The sequence below is a fragment of the Pituophis catenifer genome, unplaced genomic scaffold (assembly GCF_029215685.1).
Source record: "Pituophis catenifer annectens isolate HBS135680 unplaced genomic scaffold, rPitCat1.0.hap2 SCAF_8, whole genome shotgun sequence".
Lineage (NCBI taxonomy): Eukaryota > Metazoa > Chordata > Lepidosauria > Squamata > Colubridae > Pituophis > Pituophis catenifer.
Window position 1 is genome coordinate 15,451,526 of NW_027256888.1, and position 20,561 is coordinate 15,472,086.

Consider the following 20,561-nt stretch of genomic DNA (forward strand, 5'->3'; position numbering starts at 1 on the left):
GAGATCTAATATTTTAAACCTTAGCAGAAGCAATATTGAGTCTCATTTTGTCTAATGTGAATATCCCCAAAATTTCAATACACTATGTGATTGCCCAAATAATGTTAATTATTTGGAGTGAGTTCTCAATAGGAACAAAATACTACTCTAATTAAAAATTTATTGTCAGAAATTGCAAACATGACCAATATTAGGGGTTTAAGAAAAATACTTTTGTGTCCATTCTTTCACAAATAGTAGCAACTTTATTCTACATTTATATTGCATGCTAGCATACATACAAGAACCTTACTCTATTTTTATTTCCTTAAAAATAAAAACAATGCAATTAAATTACAAGAGCCTACATTTCTATTTATCTACACTTTAGAAACAAAAACAACCAGATGACAAAAATGGGTATTTCTACAAATTTGGAATAGACCATTCCATTGGATATGAAAACACTGAATTCTAATCACACTCTGAGGTATGCTAACAGGAATCATACAATCTCTTTCAATTCAACATGATCTAAACTTCCTGATTTTGAGAGATCCACCTTTATGAATCAACTTGGAACTCGTAATCTGAAAAAGAATAATCACAACATCTAATATTTCTTATCTAGAAGATACTATTCACTGCAGTACAGATCCACTCATTAATTTTAGTTGCTATTGTTTCTCATTATAGCAGAGTAATATACACGTTACTTGGAGATAAATTACATAGAATGGTATGAAACCTATTGTATTTCCTGTCAAGTACATTTAGTCCTTGTTTCTTTTGGGGGGAACATGCCTCACCAGTATTTCAGTGGTACACTTATGAATTACCTGCATTGACGTGGAAGAGATAGTTTTAAAAACACTTTTTTATGCACAAATCTAAATAAATTTGACTACTGTTTGAGTCTTGCCGTAGCCAAGGAAATAAATAAATCCCCTTTAACTGACTTTTTTCAAGTTGTTGACTCAGTCCAACACGAGCAGCTCTTGTTGCTTTTACCAATGGCAATAATGATAAAGGTAGAATAAATGAAACATATAACAGAAACTGTATTTTTTCCTTTAAATAAATGTGAAAAGATCGTTTTGTGCTTTTAAAATTGTTATAAAATCAAACATTACTAGTACTTAATATAGCCCTGATAAATTGCCCGAATAGCAGTTTTATCCTTATGAGCTAAGGAGAATTTAGAGCACAAGATTTTTTGTCCACCTCAGTATAGACTGAGTACATTTCAATATTGTAAATATAGGATATTTTCCATCAATGTGGTTCCATGATTATCATCCAGAAATGATATATATCTAAAAGTAATTTAGTCATAACATTATTTTCTATGATCACCATTTTACTTACACCTGCAATTGTGCAAATCAACATTTATAATAGTTCTGGTATTTCTTAAGATAAAGATGAGTAGTCTCATATCAACTGAAGTAACCATTGTTCAGCTTATATCCAGTTCCTAATTTTCTCTGGATTGTTTTAGTATCTTGGAAAAATCTATTAGCAATTAATGATTAGCAATGATTTCTAAAACCTCTTCAACAAAGGTTATGTAAAATCCAAGTAGGTTGGAGTATGAAATCCTTTCAGCGATTAGCTTTTTAGCTTACCCTTGTGGAAGCTATCTTTGGGGGTTTTTTGGGGGTAGGGAGTACTCTATATACCTGCCCATTTAACCATCCTATGTATGGCTCCTGGAGAATAAGATAGTACTTAAGAGGCTGTTTAGAATTTGGCCTGAGTAGCTATTCCCTGGAGCTCCTGAAAGATTACGCTTGAAGGATCACATTGAAAGCTCCCATTGATATAGAATAAAGATCTGGGCATCGTTCCTGAGATTGGCTCCAGCTCATTGGTTTGTCACACAATTAAAAAAAAAAACAAGACATGATTACTTTCTGAAACGCTAGAATATACTGATTTACTTGACAAAGCTTCGGAGCACCCTGGCCAAATAGCAAATGTTATGAAGTCTTTCCAAACAGAATATCCCTATTTTCAATTAAAATGTTAGTATCAGGTACTCAACATATTAAGCAATTGCTTTTAAATGGAAACACTTTGAATGTGACCCAAGGAATCAAACATAAGGGAAATAGCTTTTAACATTCTTCTGCAAATATATGGACCAAAAGCAAGTTTCTATCAGAGATTCTTCTCAAATTGCAATTGCACAAGTGAAACTTTTAGTTCTTTTCTCCCATAATTCTCTAGTATGAGGAATAAAATAGTTATTAACACAAGGAGGTCACATACTTGTGATATGCTTAACTTAGGTTTATAATCTGTAGCTGACATTTAAAAATATTGATGCAATGCAGTCATTTCATTTAACGAAAACTTGCAACATAAGTTCCTAAGTAGTTCCACCTGGTATTAAATATAATTGATCACCTTGGTATAAATATAAGCAATGGATCACAGCTTCACAATAACTCCAACCTGAGTCAGAGTATAAGGAAAAGTGATAACTATTCCAATTTTTTAAGGTACTTAAAAATGTATCATTACACACTTGCAACATACATGATCTTTGTAACAAAAGCTTTCTACAACAATTGCATATTTTTTTATCAAAACTTACTCATTAACAGCTTCAGGTGTTATATGGAAATTACACTAATAACAGTACCTTACATATCAAGCATGCTACTGACATTACATGTGAATGAATACAAGCATACATATAATACATACCTTGAACATTTTTAAGAAAGTTTAAGTGAACACATTATATCATTTATATTTAACTTGTCTTCGTTACAACTCACATGGAGGGGAGAAAAAGCTAAAGATGTCAATCTATATTAGACACACCCTTGAAGCAGTAAGCAAAATCCAAAACAGAAAAAGATGTGCAGTGATTTTTTCAGTCCTTCCTAAGGGACTTCCTCTCACTCTTTGAAAAGCTAGGGAGATCATGCTATCAGAAGCAAAATTCAATGTTGTTTGAAGGGCTGCAAACCAAAACAAGGAACACTTTGCCACTACATTTAAAGCAAAGTCCACCCATATACAAGTATATTTTATTTCAGCTGAAAAGTGTACCTGTTTCTGAAATTTATTCTATATCCTCTCCAATGTATTACCTTCACTTTGTTTTCAAGCTTTTATAAAGAACGTAAAAATGGAAGAGACAAACATCAAATTATTTTTAAAAGGTTGTTTCAATAAAATTTTAATGATGATTCCAACATGGGATAGGCAAAAATAGAACCGTGACTCAAGCAGAATGATGCACATTCAATATATGAGACTGCAGTTAAATCTTCTATTTTAGGGGAAATGAAATGAAATGAAATGTATTGGATTACATCCTGACAAGCAGCACATTGTATTAAGGACGTGAATCATTACTACAATGGCTTTTGTTTTCCGAATGGTAAAATTTTGACAATTTTACCATTTGGGGTTCTAAGAGAGAGTAGTATATAAGGGTTTTTTTAAAAAAAATAATCATCAAAATTTCAAACATTACTTTTTCATCAAGAAGGCAGAAAGAAAACCTTCCATCCACACAGAAAGACATGCAAACATTTAATGGTTTACAGTTAACAGTCTACTATGTAATGTACTCTGATTTCTTCAGACATGTATAATAGCTGCAGCTGATTTTTCTAGGTTGAGAGAAAAAATAAATTCCAAAAGAAAGTATTATAGAAGAAGAGAAAAAATAAACTCGGACAAGAAAGCAATACAAAATGTAAAGACTGCAAACTGAAGCAATGGCTTTAGCAGTGTTTCGGCTATGTCACAAAGGATTGGCATTATGGCACATCAATGGAAGTTTGGTTTCATTAAAATCGTTTTCTCTTGATGATTTCAGGTTTCCAGCTAACAGGATGAGTTTCTTCAGTCTGGAGAGATTAAAGGAGAAAAAAAAGAGTTCTAGCCCAATTCTAATTTTGCATATGCTACAGTTACATATTTCCTTAAATTGGCTCTAGGGAATTTCTGAATACAATCCCAAATGATATGTCAATTTAGACTACTTTGGTCTTTCTTATTTAGAACAGTCACTCGTATTAACTTCCCAATCAATCCCTAGCTGAGGAGGAATTGTATCAATATTCTCCATTTCTTTTTAAATTTTAATGGGAAGAGAAAGACACTATTGGTATGGAAACACAAAAAACACATATGGGTTTATTTCCTATTTCATCTCAAGTTATCCATGATTAACAGTTTGGGAAAGAATTTTAAAAGTCCAATTGAAATCTTTCATATAAACCACAGCATCAATTAAGAAACATAAGAATTACAATTATTTTTGAAAGTGTGTGCTCCATTTTACTATTTTCATTAATCAGATATTTTGCTAAATAGTCTAAGAGTGATTTCTTGTCATTTGTGAACTACCAGAATTCAACCAATTGGTTTGTTTTCATATATCTTCCTTTATACATCACAACATGCTGCCATACTAAATGTGAAAGCAGGTTGAAATATCATAAATTTACTTGGAAATAAATTCCACAAAACTAAGTTGAACTTTCTTATGAGTAAGATATATGTAAAATTGTTCTATAAAGTGTAATTCACTGTTTTTAAAATGCAATCATAAACACATATTTTGTTAGCCAAACTGAATAAATATCTGATGACATAATGTTCTCAAAGTTACTTTACTGAAACTGAAGAACAGAATGCAAAAGCATTTATTTTATTCTGTTACTGGAAAGTTTCTATCAAGCAACTGAACTCAACTTATAAATCCTATTTTTTTAAAAGAATGTTTCCAGTTGTGTAAAATGTTGTTTGTGAGCCTTATTTAAAAACAGTTTAACCTTAAATATACTTTTGAGATTTCAGAATATGTGCACTAAGTCTATCTTTAACCTAGTTTTATGCTGTAAAATGGTATCAAAAAATATTCCACATACCGCAGACTCATCTTCTTTGTAGACTTTTATAGTTTTGTCAGCTTCAGCTGTAAGAAGTCTGCTTTCAGATTGGTCAAATGCACAAGAAAATATTCCAGATTCACTGTCCAAAGAGCCAGGCTGTACAGCTGCATGCACCCTTTGGAAGTTGTACCCAGTTCTCCAATCCCAAAGGTGCATTGTACCATTGTCAGCTGAAAATAAAACACTGGCATATTCATTCAAAGTTACAATTCAAGTATAAAGCAGAGTTATTCCGAAGACTGACTACATCCACCATAATCCAGATCTGTTTGCATCTACACAATTCATTTCTACGTAATAAGATTAACAATCCATTTCTGTGCCCCTCTGATTTCACTAGAATTGACTTCTAGAAAAATTTAAACATTACAAGTGCTCTACCAAGATATAGTATTTTATTTTCCTATAACTTGTACTGATACTATGTATAGGAAAATAATGCTTGCTATTGGCAGTTAATATATATTGCAAATAGTCTCCTAGGCTTGGCCATTTGTATGTATTGGATTATATACCTAATGGGAATTATAGTTAAACATAACAAACGTACCTGAGGACTAGAAAGCCCAGGAAAAAAAAACTTCCCAGAATTCCTGTGCGAATATACTGGCACCAGGTAGAAACTCTTCATATTATCTGTGATGTTTTAGGCTAAACTTGCTTTACCATTTCTCCTGGTATATATATTTAAATGAGCTTGAATTAGCTTTTACTGAAAGCTCTCCCAAGAACATGGCTATATGATAGATATATATTCCTTTGAATACAAAAATAATTTTAAAATTAAAATATAACTAAGCATTGGGTGTTTAGTACTTGTAATTATTTTAATTAACTAGTCCCAAATGAACCAAATGTAAAATGCTCAAATCTATTTTTAAAGCAGTTTGCAGTGCCTGATGCTGAAAAATGAAATTACTACCTTGAAAACATTTGTTGAAATAAGTGTGTATTGCTGTCTTTAGAAGGAAAAAATTGAAAAACTGACATGATGCACTAGCCCTGGTGGACAGCCCAGCTGTTAGCTTTGGGCAGATTCATCTCCTTGCCCACATCAGATTGTAGCAAGTACCAAAATTTGAAGTAAATATATTCACTTTTGCCTTTGTGCAGGAAAATCTTACAGGAGAGAAGATGTTGAAACTTGAGCAAGGACATTTTAAACTAGAAATGGGAAACTTGTGGATTCTCAATGTCACAGCACGGCTACTGGTTAGACATGATGGGTACAATAGTCTGACAGCCTATGGATAGTCACAGGTTAGCGTTCCAAAAATGAAAGGTCAAAATAAATTGGAAACCCATATTAAATCCTTCCATCACTGATGTTCATGCTAATCATTAAGTCTGCTAATAAGTTCTAAACAATCAGAGCTTTAGAATAGAAATGACAGTGCTGTATCATGAGTCTTACAGTGCATAATAGCAAATTAGAATTTGTTTTCAAATCATATGCAAATTTTAACTTACCTCCAGAAACCAGGACTCCATCTGAGTTCACAGCCAACGTGTTGATAATAGCACTATGGCCAGAAAGGTTTTGGATGAAATTTCCATCAGGGAATTTCCACTGTTTTATATTATCTGGCGATCCAGATGCAAATGTGTACCTGTAAGAAAATGTATATTAAGATTTTAAAAATTACTGGATGTCTAATTAATCAATATTTAATTACTGATTGTTAAAGTTACCAGGGTTTATTACAGTTTCAATGTTAAATTATTTCCTCTGAATTATTTTTGATGGCAAAGAAACATGGCTTTCCAGGTATTTTTGAATTACAACTTCCAGTGATCTCAATATACATTATTAGTAGTAAAAACTATATGGAACTTGACATTCAGCAGCAACTAGAAAGCCTACGTTCTTCACCCAGTAATTTAAGCACTGTAGAACTGCCTGCTTCAAAACAGAGTAACTGATTAATGAGGAGTAAGATGATTGTTAAAGCCAAATATTGTTAAATATAAATGGGAAGTTACATATACATAAAATAGGAAGGAAAATGTATGATGTTTACTTTATTCAGTATAAAATGGTAGGTTTTTATATAATACATAGAAAGATATAGCATACAGATAAATTTTGTCCACTTTATATTACTTAACTAGGTTTCCCCTATCCAGTCCTACTTTAAGGAATGGTGCTCATCTCCATTTCCTAGCTGATGGAGCCAGCATTATCCGAAGACATCTTCCATTGTCATGTTGCCAGCCTGGCTATAAGCCAAAGGCACACAGAACACTGTTACCTTCCCACCAAAGTGGTACCTATTAATCTACTCACATTTGCATGCTTTCGAACTGCTAGGTGGGCAGGATCTGGGGCAGGAATGGGAGCTCACCCAGTTGCACAGCACTTGGGTCTCGAACCCAGGCTGTCAACTTTCCAGCTGACAAACTCAGCATCTTTAACCACTGAGCCAATGTGCCCCCTGGTACTTTATTCAACTAAAGATAATAAAATCAAAGATTTACTGTATGGGAATAATCCACCATAGCTCTATTTGGTCAGTAGAATATTAGAAGATATTTTCCAATATTCATTTTTCCCAAGTAAATAATTCTATTTGGTGAGCAGAATATTAGAAGGTATTTTCTAATAATTTTAGAAGCCATAGTAAATTGGTGTAAAGTCTAAATGAAAGCAATCACACTATGGCTTAATTTGCAAATCTATCCACTCTCAGTCTCTTATTGAGATGTAAAAGGGGAACAACGCCAGCAGAAGGCATACTGCCTTCATCAGTGTAAAGAAATGAACTATTTAAATCTAAATTTAAACTCTTCCTCACTAATTATAGTGAAACACAATCTAAGTAAATTTATACAAGATTGCAGCTTTAATCTTATATACTTTGATCTTGTTATGCTGTAATACAGAACCAACTTTTGCACAAAACCCTCTGGCTTCGATGAAGGAAAATTTCAAGCAATGATCAAAAGCTCAGAAGGTTTGTGACACTGCAATAATACATTGCTCTAATAGTTACAACTGCTAGAGAAATTAAACATATTATTGCCTTAAATAGGCAGCACAGTATTGAGTTCATGACTGGTAATCTGATTTATCTATACTAAAAAAAGTTTATTTACTTTTTTAAAAGCCTTTTTTTTAAAAAAAAAAAAACCATGGAAAATCTTACTGTCTTGGATGCAAGACAACTGCTCTTACGGATTTCTTGTGATTTGTTAAGGTGACTCGTGTTTTTCCTGCTACCAAGTCCCAAAGACGTATGGTGGTATCATGACTTCCTGCAGTGAAGAAATGAATTTAAGAAGTAATATAGATAAATACTTAGACCACACTTTGTTTTTCCTTAATGTTTCTGTTTCTCCTGCACTTGAAAATCTTCTTGCTACTTTGTATCTTATTAAAATAAGAAAGGTGGCAGAGATACTGGATTGCTTCTGGTATCCCACTACATGCTCCAGCAATACAGAGATTATACAGTATGTCGACAACAATTATGACCTTGGCAGAACAATACCCGCTCTGTTCTACCATAGCTCCAGGGAAAGTCCCAGGAGCCACAAATTGAACTGCTGCAGATACATATTCTAGTTCATTTGTAGGCCTTATTCATATGGCCAAAGCAGTAAAGAGATGATTTTCTGAAAGACCTTCTCTTCCTTTGTAAAACAGTTTTTCAAAACTTAAATCTATTTGCCTGAATAAATATTAGCCGCAATCCAATAACAACTCTGAAAAGCATTCAAGATTCTCATGCTTTCAATATGTATTTTTAAAGGAATTCTGGGTATTTATACTTGTTTATACCCAGAGGTTCTTAGCTATATGTAGAATTATTGAAAACATTTACATAATTGAAAACTACGAATGCAACAAATGGAAGCATTTTATTCAACCATAAGCAACTGCATGCAAGTTGGCTACAGCAGTGGTCCCCAACCCCCGGTCCGCGGACCGGTGCCGGGCCGTGGAGTACCTGGCACCGGGCCGCGCAGCGGCCGGGGGACATAAACGCTGCAGCGCAAAGGCTCCTGGGCCGTGCGCAAAAGCTCCTGGGCCGTGCGCAATGGGCCGTGCGCAAAAGCTCCTGGGCCATGCCCCCACCCCTGCGCGCGCTCAGCGGGCCGTGGCGATAAAAAGGTTGGGGACCACTGGGCTACAGGACCAATTTACTGAATTATGTTCCACTCTAACAAGCAACATTAATCATACCTGTGATAATCTGTGGCTCTGCTGCTTGGCACTTCACTGTTGCCACAGCATTCGTGTGTCCTGACAATGTATGCACACTAGCTTTTGTTCTTACATCCCAGATCTAATAAGATCATAAATTTGAACAATTAAGTACAACAATGCAAAGGTTATAAACAATCTTTATCAAACAAACGTTACCATTTGTATATAATTATGAGGTTATCACTCAGGATCCTGCTGACTTTAGTATCACTTATGAACTCCAACATACAGTAAGAACAGTATTTGTGTAGGAAAATAACAGAAACACACAAGCATTCCTGCCACTGGCATGGTTTGCTATTGTAAGGAGCAGAACTGAAACTGCTCAGCTTATTTTTGAGGAATAAAGCATGGATTACAACAGTTTGCAGTCCCAGGGACCTCTCTTATTTCTACTCCCGATCCTTAAAACAAAAAAGTATTAAACAGTACTCCCCAAATTTATTTTGCAAAAGTATTTCAGTGGCACAATCCTGGGATGCTGGGGTTACAAATGCATCAGATAACTCACTTTCCATATTTAGATATCATTCTTATTTGATTGACTGGAATTAATAGAATCTGAAGATTTTAAAAAGGGAGTATAAATAGCTAATGATAAAAAAAAAAATCACATTAGTTTCCACAGGGACAAACAAGTTTTTTTTCAAAAAAAATATATAAAAATTTTGGCTTTACTTACACGTGCTGTTGAATCTCTGCTACAAGTTACAAGCACATCTATTGTTGGATGCAAATCCAAACCATACACAGCGCTTAAATGGCCATGGTAATGCCTAATAACCTGGATGTAAACATATTACCATCAGTACTGAATGTTCTATCATCATTACATTGCTGAAAGATTCAACTGTTTCAAGTTTATTTAGTTACCTTATTATATTCAAGATCCCAACATTTCACCTGTTTGTCTTCCCCACATGAGAACAGATAAGGACTTCTTCCACTGACTATTACACCTCGAACTGTACTAATATGTCCTGTTAAAGACAGTTTTAATTTGCCACTTGCAAGATCCCAAATCTGTAATGAGAAAAATACATCTTTGGTGTGCTTTGAAATAAAACACACAAATGTCTGTTATTCTAATTGAGCAACATCTCAAAGATCTTACTGGAATACAAAATACATTCCTTCAGGATGGTAGAAAGACTGAAACAATAGTTTATTATACCAATCCCAATTTGGAAGTCCTAATACACTTAAACAATTTGGCCTATAGGCAAAGATAGAAGATAATAAAATATAATGAAGTGGATATTACTAAAGCACTATTATGAAATATATTAGCAAAATAATAATAAAAAAGTACTGGACCACAATTAAGTCAATATCTCACCTTTATGGTCCTGTCAGCAGAGCCAGTAACAAACCACTGATTCCCTGGTTCAACTGCAATACATCTCACCCATCCCAAATGTCCACTGATAACCTGCAAAAGTTACAGGATAATTTATCAATTTAGATAAAATATGGAATGTTTTGGAAATGTCTTCCAAAACTAACATATCAATCCTGACAGCTTAAAGCAGTTACATAACAAAAAGTCTGTTTGGTCATTTGGCTTCAAATTTACCAGTAACTGTAATGTTGACAATTTTCAATGAATAATGATTAAGGGGTTCCAAAGGAAATTGCAAAACCCATAGGATGCAGGTTGCCCAGTTCTGCACTAAATTAGGATTATCGTTATGTGCAAATAGCAATAGCAATAAGACTTATATATCACTTTTTACAGCACTCTCTGGGCAGTTTACAATGTCAGCATATTTTCCCCAACAATCTGGATCCTCATTTTATCAACCTTAGAAGGATGAAAGGATGAGTCAATTTTGAACCAATCAGGATCGAATTCCTGCAATACTGCATTCTAACTACTGAGCCACCGGAGCGCCTACACGGCGCCACCACAGCAGATCCATCCATGACCATGAATTTGTAGACTATGTTAAATTCAAATTTTATTTGAAATAAAATTATTTTTGTTGCTGCCTTCTAGGGCAAATTCCTTTGCAACACCTTTTGTCTATATAATCCATAGAGCTACATTAAAAGGGTCAGTATTATATTAGTTAAATTTCTGTTTGGAGCTGTGCCCCTCCCCCAAATTCCATCATTTTAATCTTTTTAAGTTTCCTCCTTGATGGTATAAAGATAAATTGTCCGTATCTTTCTTCAATTTTAAAGTGAACTTGTGTTAATCTTGTTTGAACTGTATTTAAGAATGTGTTGCCTTGCCTACTATGGTTGTCACACCATTTTGTAAAAGTAACTAGTTAACTAATGTGGGAGGCAATAAATAAGTCATATGTGCACATGTGCACTGTGTACATATGTGTAATGAGCTAGATGCTTCTAAGGGGCTCTACATACAGTATGTTTCCATGAAGTTCTGAAGGATGGGAGTTTAAAAAAATTAGTTCCACTCACTCTGACAGTTCTGCCAATAGTATTCCATGCAAGACCAAGCTATCTGAACTAAAATTAAAATACTGAGCCTGGATAGCTCAACAGACAGAGCTCTGTAATTTAACATCAGCTGTCTGCAATTAAAGTAAGATCGAATCTTGCCAGGCTCAAGGTTGACTCAGCCTTCCATCCTTTCAAAGGTAGGTGAAATGAGGACCCAGTTGTGGGGGCAATAAGCTGACTTTGTATAAATATACAAAAGTATGAAGGCTATTGCTTAACGCACTGTAAGCCGCCCTGAGTCTCCGGAGAAGGGCGGCATATAAATCAAATTAAAAAAAAAAAAAATTAGTTGGAATTAGATTCTATATCAAGCTGATTTTGCTATCTTTTCTGCTACTTTGTAGTGATTAGAAACATCATTTCAATTTTTTAATTGTAATTCAGTTATGATTTACTGAAACAAGACAGGATAAAAATGTGATATGACCTTGATTCAGTCAATAAACTTTAATCAGAATGCAGTTAATTTATTAATAGATGTTTCCAATTTACCTGAAACATACTGAAGTAGGACTGATAGTAACTGAACTCAAGATCAGAATAGGCTTATTCTTCTAATAACTTCAGCATATGATTTTGTAACTCCCATCTAAACTAGTCCAATATTTAACAAACTATTTATCCGGCAATAAATACTTCTAATATATTTACTACTTACTCTGTATAGCTTCCATGGTGGATGCCACTGTGGTTTTGGCATTGTTGGAGCCTTTTTTGCCATCAATGCAGAATTTTTATTCCCACCAGCTTCCATCATAGCCTATAAATTGAACAAACATGACATCATATATTTTTCTTCTTTGGACTACTTTCTCATGGGCCTATAATTCTGTCACAAAAATTCTATGCTCTTTCGAGCTCATTAGAAGACTAAATATAATCTGGTTTTTACATGAGAAGTGAAACTTACCATAGTCAAACCTGGAGGCTGTGAACGCTCAGAAATCCCAGCATGTCTATATATATCACCTACACTAGCAGCAGTTCTATTTGATTCTATTCTGAAATGAGAAAAAAATGATGAGGGTTTATTACCTCCAGAACGAATAGACTGCTGATTCTGCATAAAACTGATAATACACCTATTCGAGAAAATCTGTGGAATATCATCATGCTAGTGCAGAACGAACAAATATGTTCAGATCACAATCCAGCTAAACTGGTAATAAGTAGCAACATTTTAATCATAACTATTAGATTCCATAGTATTTCATGAGCCTTAGACTTACTAATTTTCACCTTATATCAGTGCTTATCATAATACCAAAGAAAGAAATATGTCATACATGCACATTCATTGAGGCAAGCATAGTTTATAAGCTCTGTTGCTAATGGAAGAGTGTATGTCCAAAAGGATTGCTGGAGATAAGAATAAAAAGATGCTATTGCTGTCCCGTTGATAAGACCATTTACTCTGACTGGAATCTGTCTATCTGTCAGACCTGGAAGCCATCATTCTATCTTTGAGGCTTCAGGCCTGCCACAAATTCTACTGTGGGAAAATGGGAAGGGGGATTGTATAGAGTGAAGAGGATATGTAGTCAAAATAAAATTCTTTCTAGAAAGTCAAGGTCATTGTGCCCTGCAGCTGTGCTGAGAAGAATGAGGAGGTATCTTCTGTTCTGGAAGATACAGGGATCCCAGGGTACTGGATTGGTTCACGTGGTGGACGTGTGGGTGAAGGGCAAGGACTTGAACTTTCTTTTGGGTAAGGAAAACCCAGAAACTTTCAGATTCGGGTTTTCCCAGATGTGCCAATATGACATCTCTAATAAAAATTAGCTTTGAGGAACTTCAAGCCTCGGAGTTTGATTTCGTGGGGGGGATGTTACTTGGAACTCTGACACTATCAAGAATTAGCAGAAAGGGCAGTCTTCTGGATATGGCTTCCTCCTAGAATAGCCGTATGGCTCCTTCTCTAATAATATTCAGAAATGGTATTAAAATAAACCTTTGCTCTTCTCTAAAGTCTTCAAGGAATAAAGTTATACTGTACTGTGACTGAGTAACTGATTTATCTGATCCTGTGATAGATTATTTTGGATTTTTTAAAAACAGGATATCACTGTAACTGTAGCGCATTTTGCCAGAGACATTAGAATGAGACAGCATAGAAGACTAAGTAAGCAAATTGCACCCATCTTACTTGCATGCCTTTCTGGCTGGCCATTGTGGAAAAGAATACTTGACCAGACAGATCTATCCTTGCATGGCTCCTCTTCCTTTTTAAGGTCGGTATTAATGTAGCAATAATGTAGTGAAGACCTGAAGTTAATTATCAGGTCATTTATACTGCAATTTATTTCTTTGTATTTTTAGGATTGCCTACTTAACAGCAATCCCACACAGGCATACTTGAATGTATGTCCTATTAAACTGAAATGATTACTGAGCAAAAGCCTGTTAGGATTATATTATTCATGGATTGTGTCCTGGCTCATACAGAAATCTTTAGACACTTATAGAAAACAGCTTTCCTCAAAAGATCCTTTATGCCACACAAAAGCCATCAGAAACAGAAAAGATATCGATTTACATACTGCTTCTGTTTTGCTGTTTGCTGTAAGTTCCTATTTTACTTTTCCCCCCTTAAATTATCAACAGTAAACAACGTCTTGCTGAACAATTAGAATAGAATAGAATAACAGTTGGAAGGGACCTTGGAGGTCTTCTAGTCCAACCCCCTGCTAATTACAAAGAACATAATCAAATAGAGCACACCATTATGAGTGAACAAATACCACTTGACAAATACCGCTGTGTTTTGCAAATGAATCTCAAATGCCATTTTGCTTTCTTAGCTGATTAATAAATAAAATATAATTACTTGGATTGAGAAGTAGGCAGTGCCACAGCTAGTGATTGAGATGCTGATTCACTAGGCATCCTTTGGATTTTAGTGTCTGCAGTCAGAGCAACTCCTTTTTTTTTTAAAAAAAGAAAGAATATAATCAAGAACAATAAAATTAACAACTAAATGCTTATTTATGTTATGAATTATATATTTAATACAGTACCATTTTTCATTTTGCAATACATAAAGGAACAATGATCACTTCTTCAAGCAATTGTGGAATCAGGGAAATCAAGGGAATTCTATGTGAAGTTTTTAACTGATAACAGACATGTTATATATATTGAAAGATTGCCCACTTCAAGTATTATTCTTTTTAATAGACTACTTTTTAATTTTGAACGCTTTTAATTCATTGCAGTCTCTGGATATAGGGCTAATGCTGCCACACAGATATTTCAACTGCTTAGTTTCATAGAACTCAGCAAAAATAATCAGTTTTTTTAAATTTTAAAAAAGACCAGTTTCACAGTAATTTTACAAGAAGTTAAAACATTAATTCCATGTAGGAGTTTGGAAATTCAGTGAGTGGAAGCAGAGATTAAAAAATAAAATTGGATTAAAGAACGTTGTGATCCGTAATGTACCGTATTTTTCAGAGTATAAGACGCACCTCCCCCCCCAAAAGAGGGTAAAAATTTGGATGCGTCTTATACACCGAATGTAGCCCCGTCTAGCCTCTTCAGAGGCTGAAAAAAGCCCCTAAAACCTCAGTTTGAGAGGCTGAAAAAAGCCTCTGAAATCTCTGTTTGAGAGGCTGAAAAAAAAGCCTCTGAAACGTCCGTTTGAGAGGCTGAAAAAAGCCTCTGAAACCTCCATTTGATAGGCTGGAAAAAAAGCAAGGCACAGAACTCACAACCAAGGAACCTGTTGCTAAAGTTCACTTCTGGGAACAGCTGATTGGAGGTATTCCGGAAGGCCGATCCACCCCCAATCAACTTTTTTCTTATTTTCCTTCCCAAAAACTAAGGTGCGTCTTATATTCCAGTGCCTCTTATAGTCCAAAAAAACCCCCGGTATATAACACATGAATTTGAGTAAGATTTTTTTTGAAGCTATATAAAAAGAGATAGAACATTCAAGAGAATTTAACAGTATATATCTACTGGGAAGCTGAATAGATAAAGCAAACAAAAAGAATATATTCCTAGTTTAAAAGTTTGAAAAATATCTGGCATCCTGCTAACTATCTTAATTCAAAGTATTCCAAGCAGGAAGCAATTCTGTTTGTTTGTCTCAATGTCTAAGAATGGGTGAATTCTTCCATGAGATTGCTGAGCAGCTAAAAAGAATACAGAGAAGAACAGCAAGATGGTGAGTGGCTTACAGGCTCAATCTTAGAAATACTTCAGAAACTGGGTGTCTTTAGCCTGAAGAAGACAAAGTTGAGGGGAGACCCAAAGATCCTGTTCTAGAATACAACAGAATTCAACCTAAATATAATTGTATTTGGCAGTATGCTTACTCACCAGGTCCAGGAGGATATGGATGTGTTCCTGTTATCAAATAATCATTATCGTCTCCTAAACATTAAGAGATGTATTAAGTCATTTATAGAAGAGTAAAAACAATCATTTAATGATTATACAATTCCTATCATGATTTTAAACTGCAATCATTTGAATTTCTACTGAACAATTAATGTACAAAATCATGCATATATTTTATGCATATGAACGTGTATATGTATGTAAAAAGGTATTTGAATATCTGAAAAGCTCAGGGGGAGTTTAGCAAAGATGCTAAACATATTCTGAACAATATCTGGAGGTTCAAGAAGTCTTCATATTTGAAATGATACTTTTTTCTTTTAATCAGGCACATGTGGACTTCACCCTGTAGGATCTACTTTATTTTGACTAGAATTTCAAGATCATTGACTGAATTCAGAAGAAAAATAATTGTTTGAACAAATGGACACAAGTTAAGAATTCACAAAGAATCTCTCTCTACCCACAAAAACTCATCCTAGCCACTTGTGATTAGTAGTGGAACTAAACTCATGTTCTGAAAATAGAAATTAACTCAGTTTTCTTTTTCATTTATTTAACTTGGGGTTTGAAAACTTTTTTAGTTATTACAATTTTCTACATAGCCAATAATCAGATACTCTGCCAATGTATTTTAAAATATCTAGACATCTATTATTACATTCTGATCTATATTTAATTATCTCTGCCTTAAAGTCAAGTCAAGTCAATGACAAGTCTTCAGGCAGTTACAATTCACTGTTCTTCAGCCAGCAGGCAACCCTCTCTTGAAAAGTGAGACACAAATCCAATAAAAACAATCCTAAGCATCTCTACAATTACTATCATCTGATAGTGACCAAAGGTGTTTCTTGAACACGGGTTCAGGATTATTAAAGCCATATCTGTATCCATCACCTACACACTTGCACACATGTAACGGTCACCAACCTGGATTTTGGAGATACTGCTTGTGTCCATAGGACTCTACACCATGGGAACCCTTCTCTCGAACACATTCTTTCAATACAGGCATGTGTAGCACAGAGCCATACTCTGTACGGAGTTTAACTGCCATCTTAACTTTGTGGCTGCACAAAAACATACTTTATTACATCTTTTTTTTTTTTACATATGTTTTACTATAATAACATATCAATTTGGATTATTTAACATACAATAACTTGAAGTTTATTTAACCGCATTAAGGGGAATCATTCCATTTTTCCATGGTATATAGCTCTGAATACTGGACTGATTCAAGACTTCAGGATACAAGCTATGAACAATGCCACTGGTAAAAGCTAAAGTGAGGCAAGGAAAGGGAAGCATTGGAAAGATCAGCAGAGGTGGGGGGAAGCGGGAGACCTAGCTGCTACTGTCCCACTCGGTCTTCAGACAGCTTTCCTTTCCTTTCCTATCTGCTGACTGCCTTGGCTTCAAATATGGCATAAGGAAATATTTGGGGGGAGGGGGGGACATTGCCCTTAAAACTTTCTTTTTTCCAGCAAGCCGGGCTGGCCTAACACTTTTTAAAATGTTTTTAATTGTTTGTTATTGTTTTTAATCATGGGGCCAAATTTATATATATCTTTTTAATTGTATTTTAATGTTTGTAGTTTATGATTTTACTTGGCTGTTCACAGCCCTGAGTCCTCAGGGAGAAGGGCAGTATAGAAATTTAAAAATAAAATGAATAAATTGGATAGATGGAGGAGGTCAAGTCAGTTAGATATGCTGCATTTGAAATCACTCATAGTAGGGCAGGTAGGGAAAGGAAAGTACTCAGAAGATCATTATACAAACCACATGGGGGTTGCAAGAGAGATGCACACTAGTCTTCCCTATTCATCATATTAAAAAATCCCAAATTTTGTTTCAGCTGAAACCTAGAACAAATGTTTTGAATTTGATTCTGCTGAACCACAACCTATATGATACCATTTGGCAGAACTTTTAAAGCACAATGTGTTTATTCTGGGTTCAAAACAAACCCTATTTTTCACTTCATGACTAGTTCTATTTCTTACCTCCTTTCATCTAATAATACAGGCTTTGCGTTGTCAGCCACAAACATATCATGGGTCCTCTTTAAAGACCTGAATACAAGAGTGTGGACGGAGTGCTTCTGCACTTCCTAAAAAAGGAAAAAAAAAAGCACACACTGTTGTTAGAAATTCCTTGAGGATGGGCTCCAGCCGGACTCCAAAAATTCAGAAGACTAAGCCTCTGGTCTCGGATTCAATTACTACCGGTAGATAACCATAATTTCTCTTTATGTGCCAATGAGCAAAGAAAATGAACAACTGACCTCACTGGGATTTGAAAAAGAAACCACATAAAACTTTTCCTACCTCCTTCAAAGCACAACAGAATGTAACCTTCAGGACAGAAGGAACCACTACATTAATCACTCAACAAAAGAATCATTATGTTTTACTTTTTATGGAATAAAACCAAAGGTAGCCATTCCTTCTTGCTCTAAAGATCAATATGTCACAAGAAATCTCCCCCTTACTATTGTACAATTTATATGGAAGTAAACCAGTGGTGGGTTCCTCCCGGTTCCACTGAGCCGGTAGCGGTGACGATACGACATCACCGAACCGGTTCTGCCCCCCCCGTCCTCCCGCGTTATTCTTACCTTTTATTTGGCCCCACCCCCAAACTATTGCTGCCTCCTGAGTCCCAGCTGATGGCTAGAGGGAAAAAAAACAGTTTAAACTCTTGCTGGGGGGTTCAAAGGGCCGCCCTGCAGCTGATCAGTGTTAAAAGTAGACCAGTGTCTGCAAAAATACATGAGTAGCTCAGTGCCTCCAAAAACAAATGGGTAGACCGGTACAGCTCTGCAAGCAGTTAAAAGCCTGGTAGACCAGTACCGCTGCTAAATCCTAAAGAATTGTCACATGACCATCAAGCCACGCCCACAGAACCGGTAGCAAAAAAAAATTAGAACCCACCCCTGAAGTAAACGTCCAGCTATTTATTTATCTGACAATATCTCAAGGCTTTGCTGGCTGGGGAATTCTGGGAGTTGAAGTCCGCCAGGCTTAAAGTTGCCAAGGTTGGAGACCCACCCTGGTTTGGAGGGCTAAGCCAGGGGTGGGCAAATATGGCCCCTTTATGACCTGTGGACTTCAACTCCCAGAATTCCTGAGCCAGCTTGGCTGTCTCAGGAATTCTGGGAGTTGAAGTCCACAGGTTGTAAAAGGGCCACAGTTGCCCACCCCTGGGCTAAGGTGCTGGGTGAACACAGCCCCAGCGGGAAAGACCGAGGGGCCCGTCACTCATTTCCTTTCGAATAAAGCCCTGAACGCGTCCAAAGGGTCGGAAGGGAAAGCGCTCTTTCTTTCTTACCTCCACCATGATGGCAGCCGGCTTCGGTAAAGCCGCCCGTTTTCGGCAACGGATTCCTCCCCTCAACGGAAACTACACCACCACAACCAGGTCTGTTACCAACAGGCGCTTCCGATAACGGTCAACGGCGCGACGGAAGTGACGTTTCCTGCTCGCACCCTGGAGCATGCGCAGAAGCTCGCCGTCTTGATTGGCGGCGCAAATAGACTCGTGATGGCGGAGCGGGGCGCGGGGGGGCGGGGCAGTAGATGCGAAGTTAGAGTCAGAATTTCAGCCGGCTGGGGAGGAATCTTCTTACCAACAGAATCAGCCGTGGAAGAGCTATAAATAAATAATATACGATGTTCAATAAAAAAATAATAATTAAAAAACAATAATATACGATAAAATTCTTATATTAACACTTCAAATGTGTGAGATCTACTACTCCCAAGGTCCCTTCGTGGAGGAGGAGGAGTGCAAGTTTTTAGCACTCTTGAAATCCGGTTGATCGACTTTTACAAAACTGAGAAGAGCGGATCGCAAGATCCCAACGTAACAGAGTTGGAAGGGACCTTGGAGGTCATCTAGTCCAACCTCTTCCCCGCTCACGCACGAGACCTATACTAGGGATTCGAACTGCCGACTTTTCGTTCCTGCTCTGTCTCTCCCAAGTTCCGGATTTGATTAAAAAAAATCAACAGTTTGGAAGACTCTGAACCAGAAAATTCTAAATTTTAAGTTTTCTTTCAAACCCAAAAAAAGGGTTTGTCAAAACTACACTGCCCAAAAAAAATAAAGGGAACACAAGCAGAAGACATCCGAGATCTGAATGAATGAAACAGTCTTATTAAATACTTTGTTCGTTACATACAGTAGTTTTGTGTTCCCTTTAGTTGTTTGAGCAGTGTATAAACTACTGTATGTAACGAACGAAGTATTTAATAAGGCTATTTCATTCATTCAGATCTCGGATGTCTTCTGCTTGTGTTCCCTTTATTTTTTTTTGGGCAGTGTAGTTTCGGTGCTATTAAAGAAATGGAAAACTAGCATACTTCTGTAGGCTAAATTTTGTTTTTATTTTATTTATTTGTCAAACGTATAAGATTACGGATATAAGTATAAACATGATTATGAATACAGGATAAGGATACGAATAAATGGGGACAGTAGGACAGGGACGGTAGGCACGTTGGTGCACTTATGCACGCCCCTTACAGACTATATATATCATTATATATAAAATATAGTAATAAAGATCTACCAAGGTCTTCTTTGCAGCCATTCCTCCAGTCTTTAAGCAGAAAAAGTATGTT

General features: G+C 35.8%; 1 protein-coding gene across 1 annotated transcript; it reads right to left on the reverse strand.

Annotated features, from left to right (window-relative positions):
• Window positions 1-222: 222 nt before the first annotated feature.
• On the reverse strand, window positions 223-19,365 carry PLRG1 (pleiotropic regulator 1). Its single transcript, XM_070948682.1, has 15 exons — window positions 19,267-19,365; window positions 17,940-18,046; window positions 16,861-17,000; window positions 15,910-15,963; window positions 14,414-14,507; window positions 12,497-12,587; window positions 12,245-12,346; window positions 10,454-10,546; window positions 9,988-10,137; window positions 9,797-9,898; window positions 9,091-9,193; window positions 8,051-8,159; window positions 6,375-6,514; window positions 4,881-5,074; window positions 223-3,854 (listed from the first exon to the last, which is right to left on the reverse strand). The coding sequence occupies exons 1-15, from the start codon at window positions 19,273-19,275 to the stop codon at window positions 3,795-3,797; spliced, it is 1,548 nt and encodes a 515-aa protein (XP_070804783.1). The 5' UTR covers window positions 19,276-19,365; the 3' UTR covers window positions 223-3,794.
• Between the last annotated feature and the right edge of the window lie 1,196 nt (window positions 19,366-20,561).

Coding starts and splice junctions, on each gene's coding strand:
- PLRG1 (XM_070948682.1), bottom strand. Junction 17,001..17,939: donor GTATTATTAGATGAAAGGAG/GTAAGAAATAGA, acceptor GTTTTTGTGCAG/CCACAAAGTTAAGATGGCAG. Junction 12,347..12,496: donor AGCCTCCAGGTTTGACTATG/GTAAGTTTCACT, acceptor TTCAATTTATAG/GCTATGATGGAAGCTGGTGG.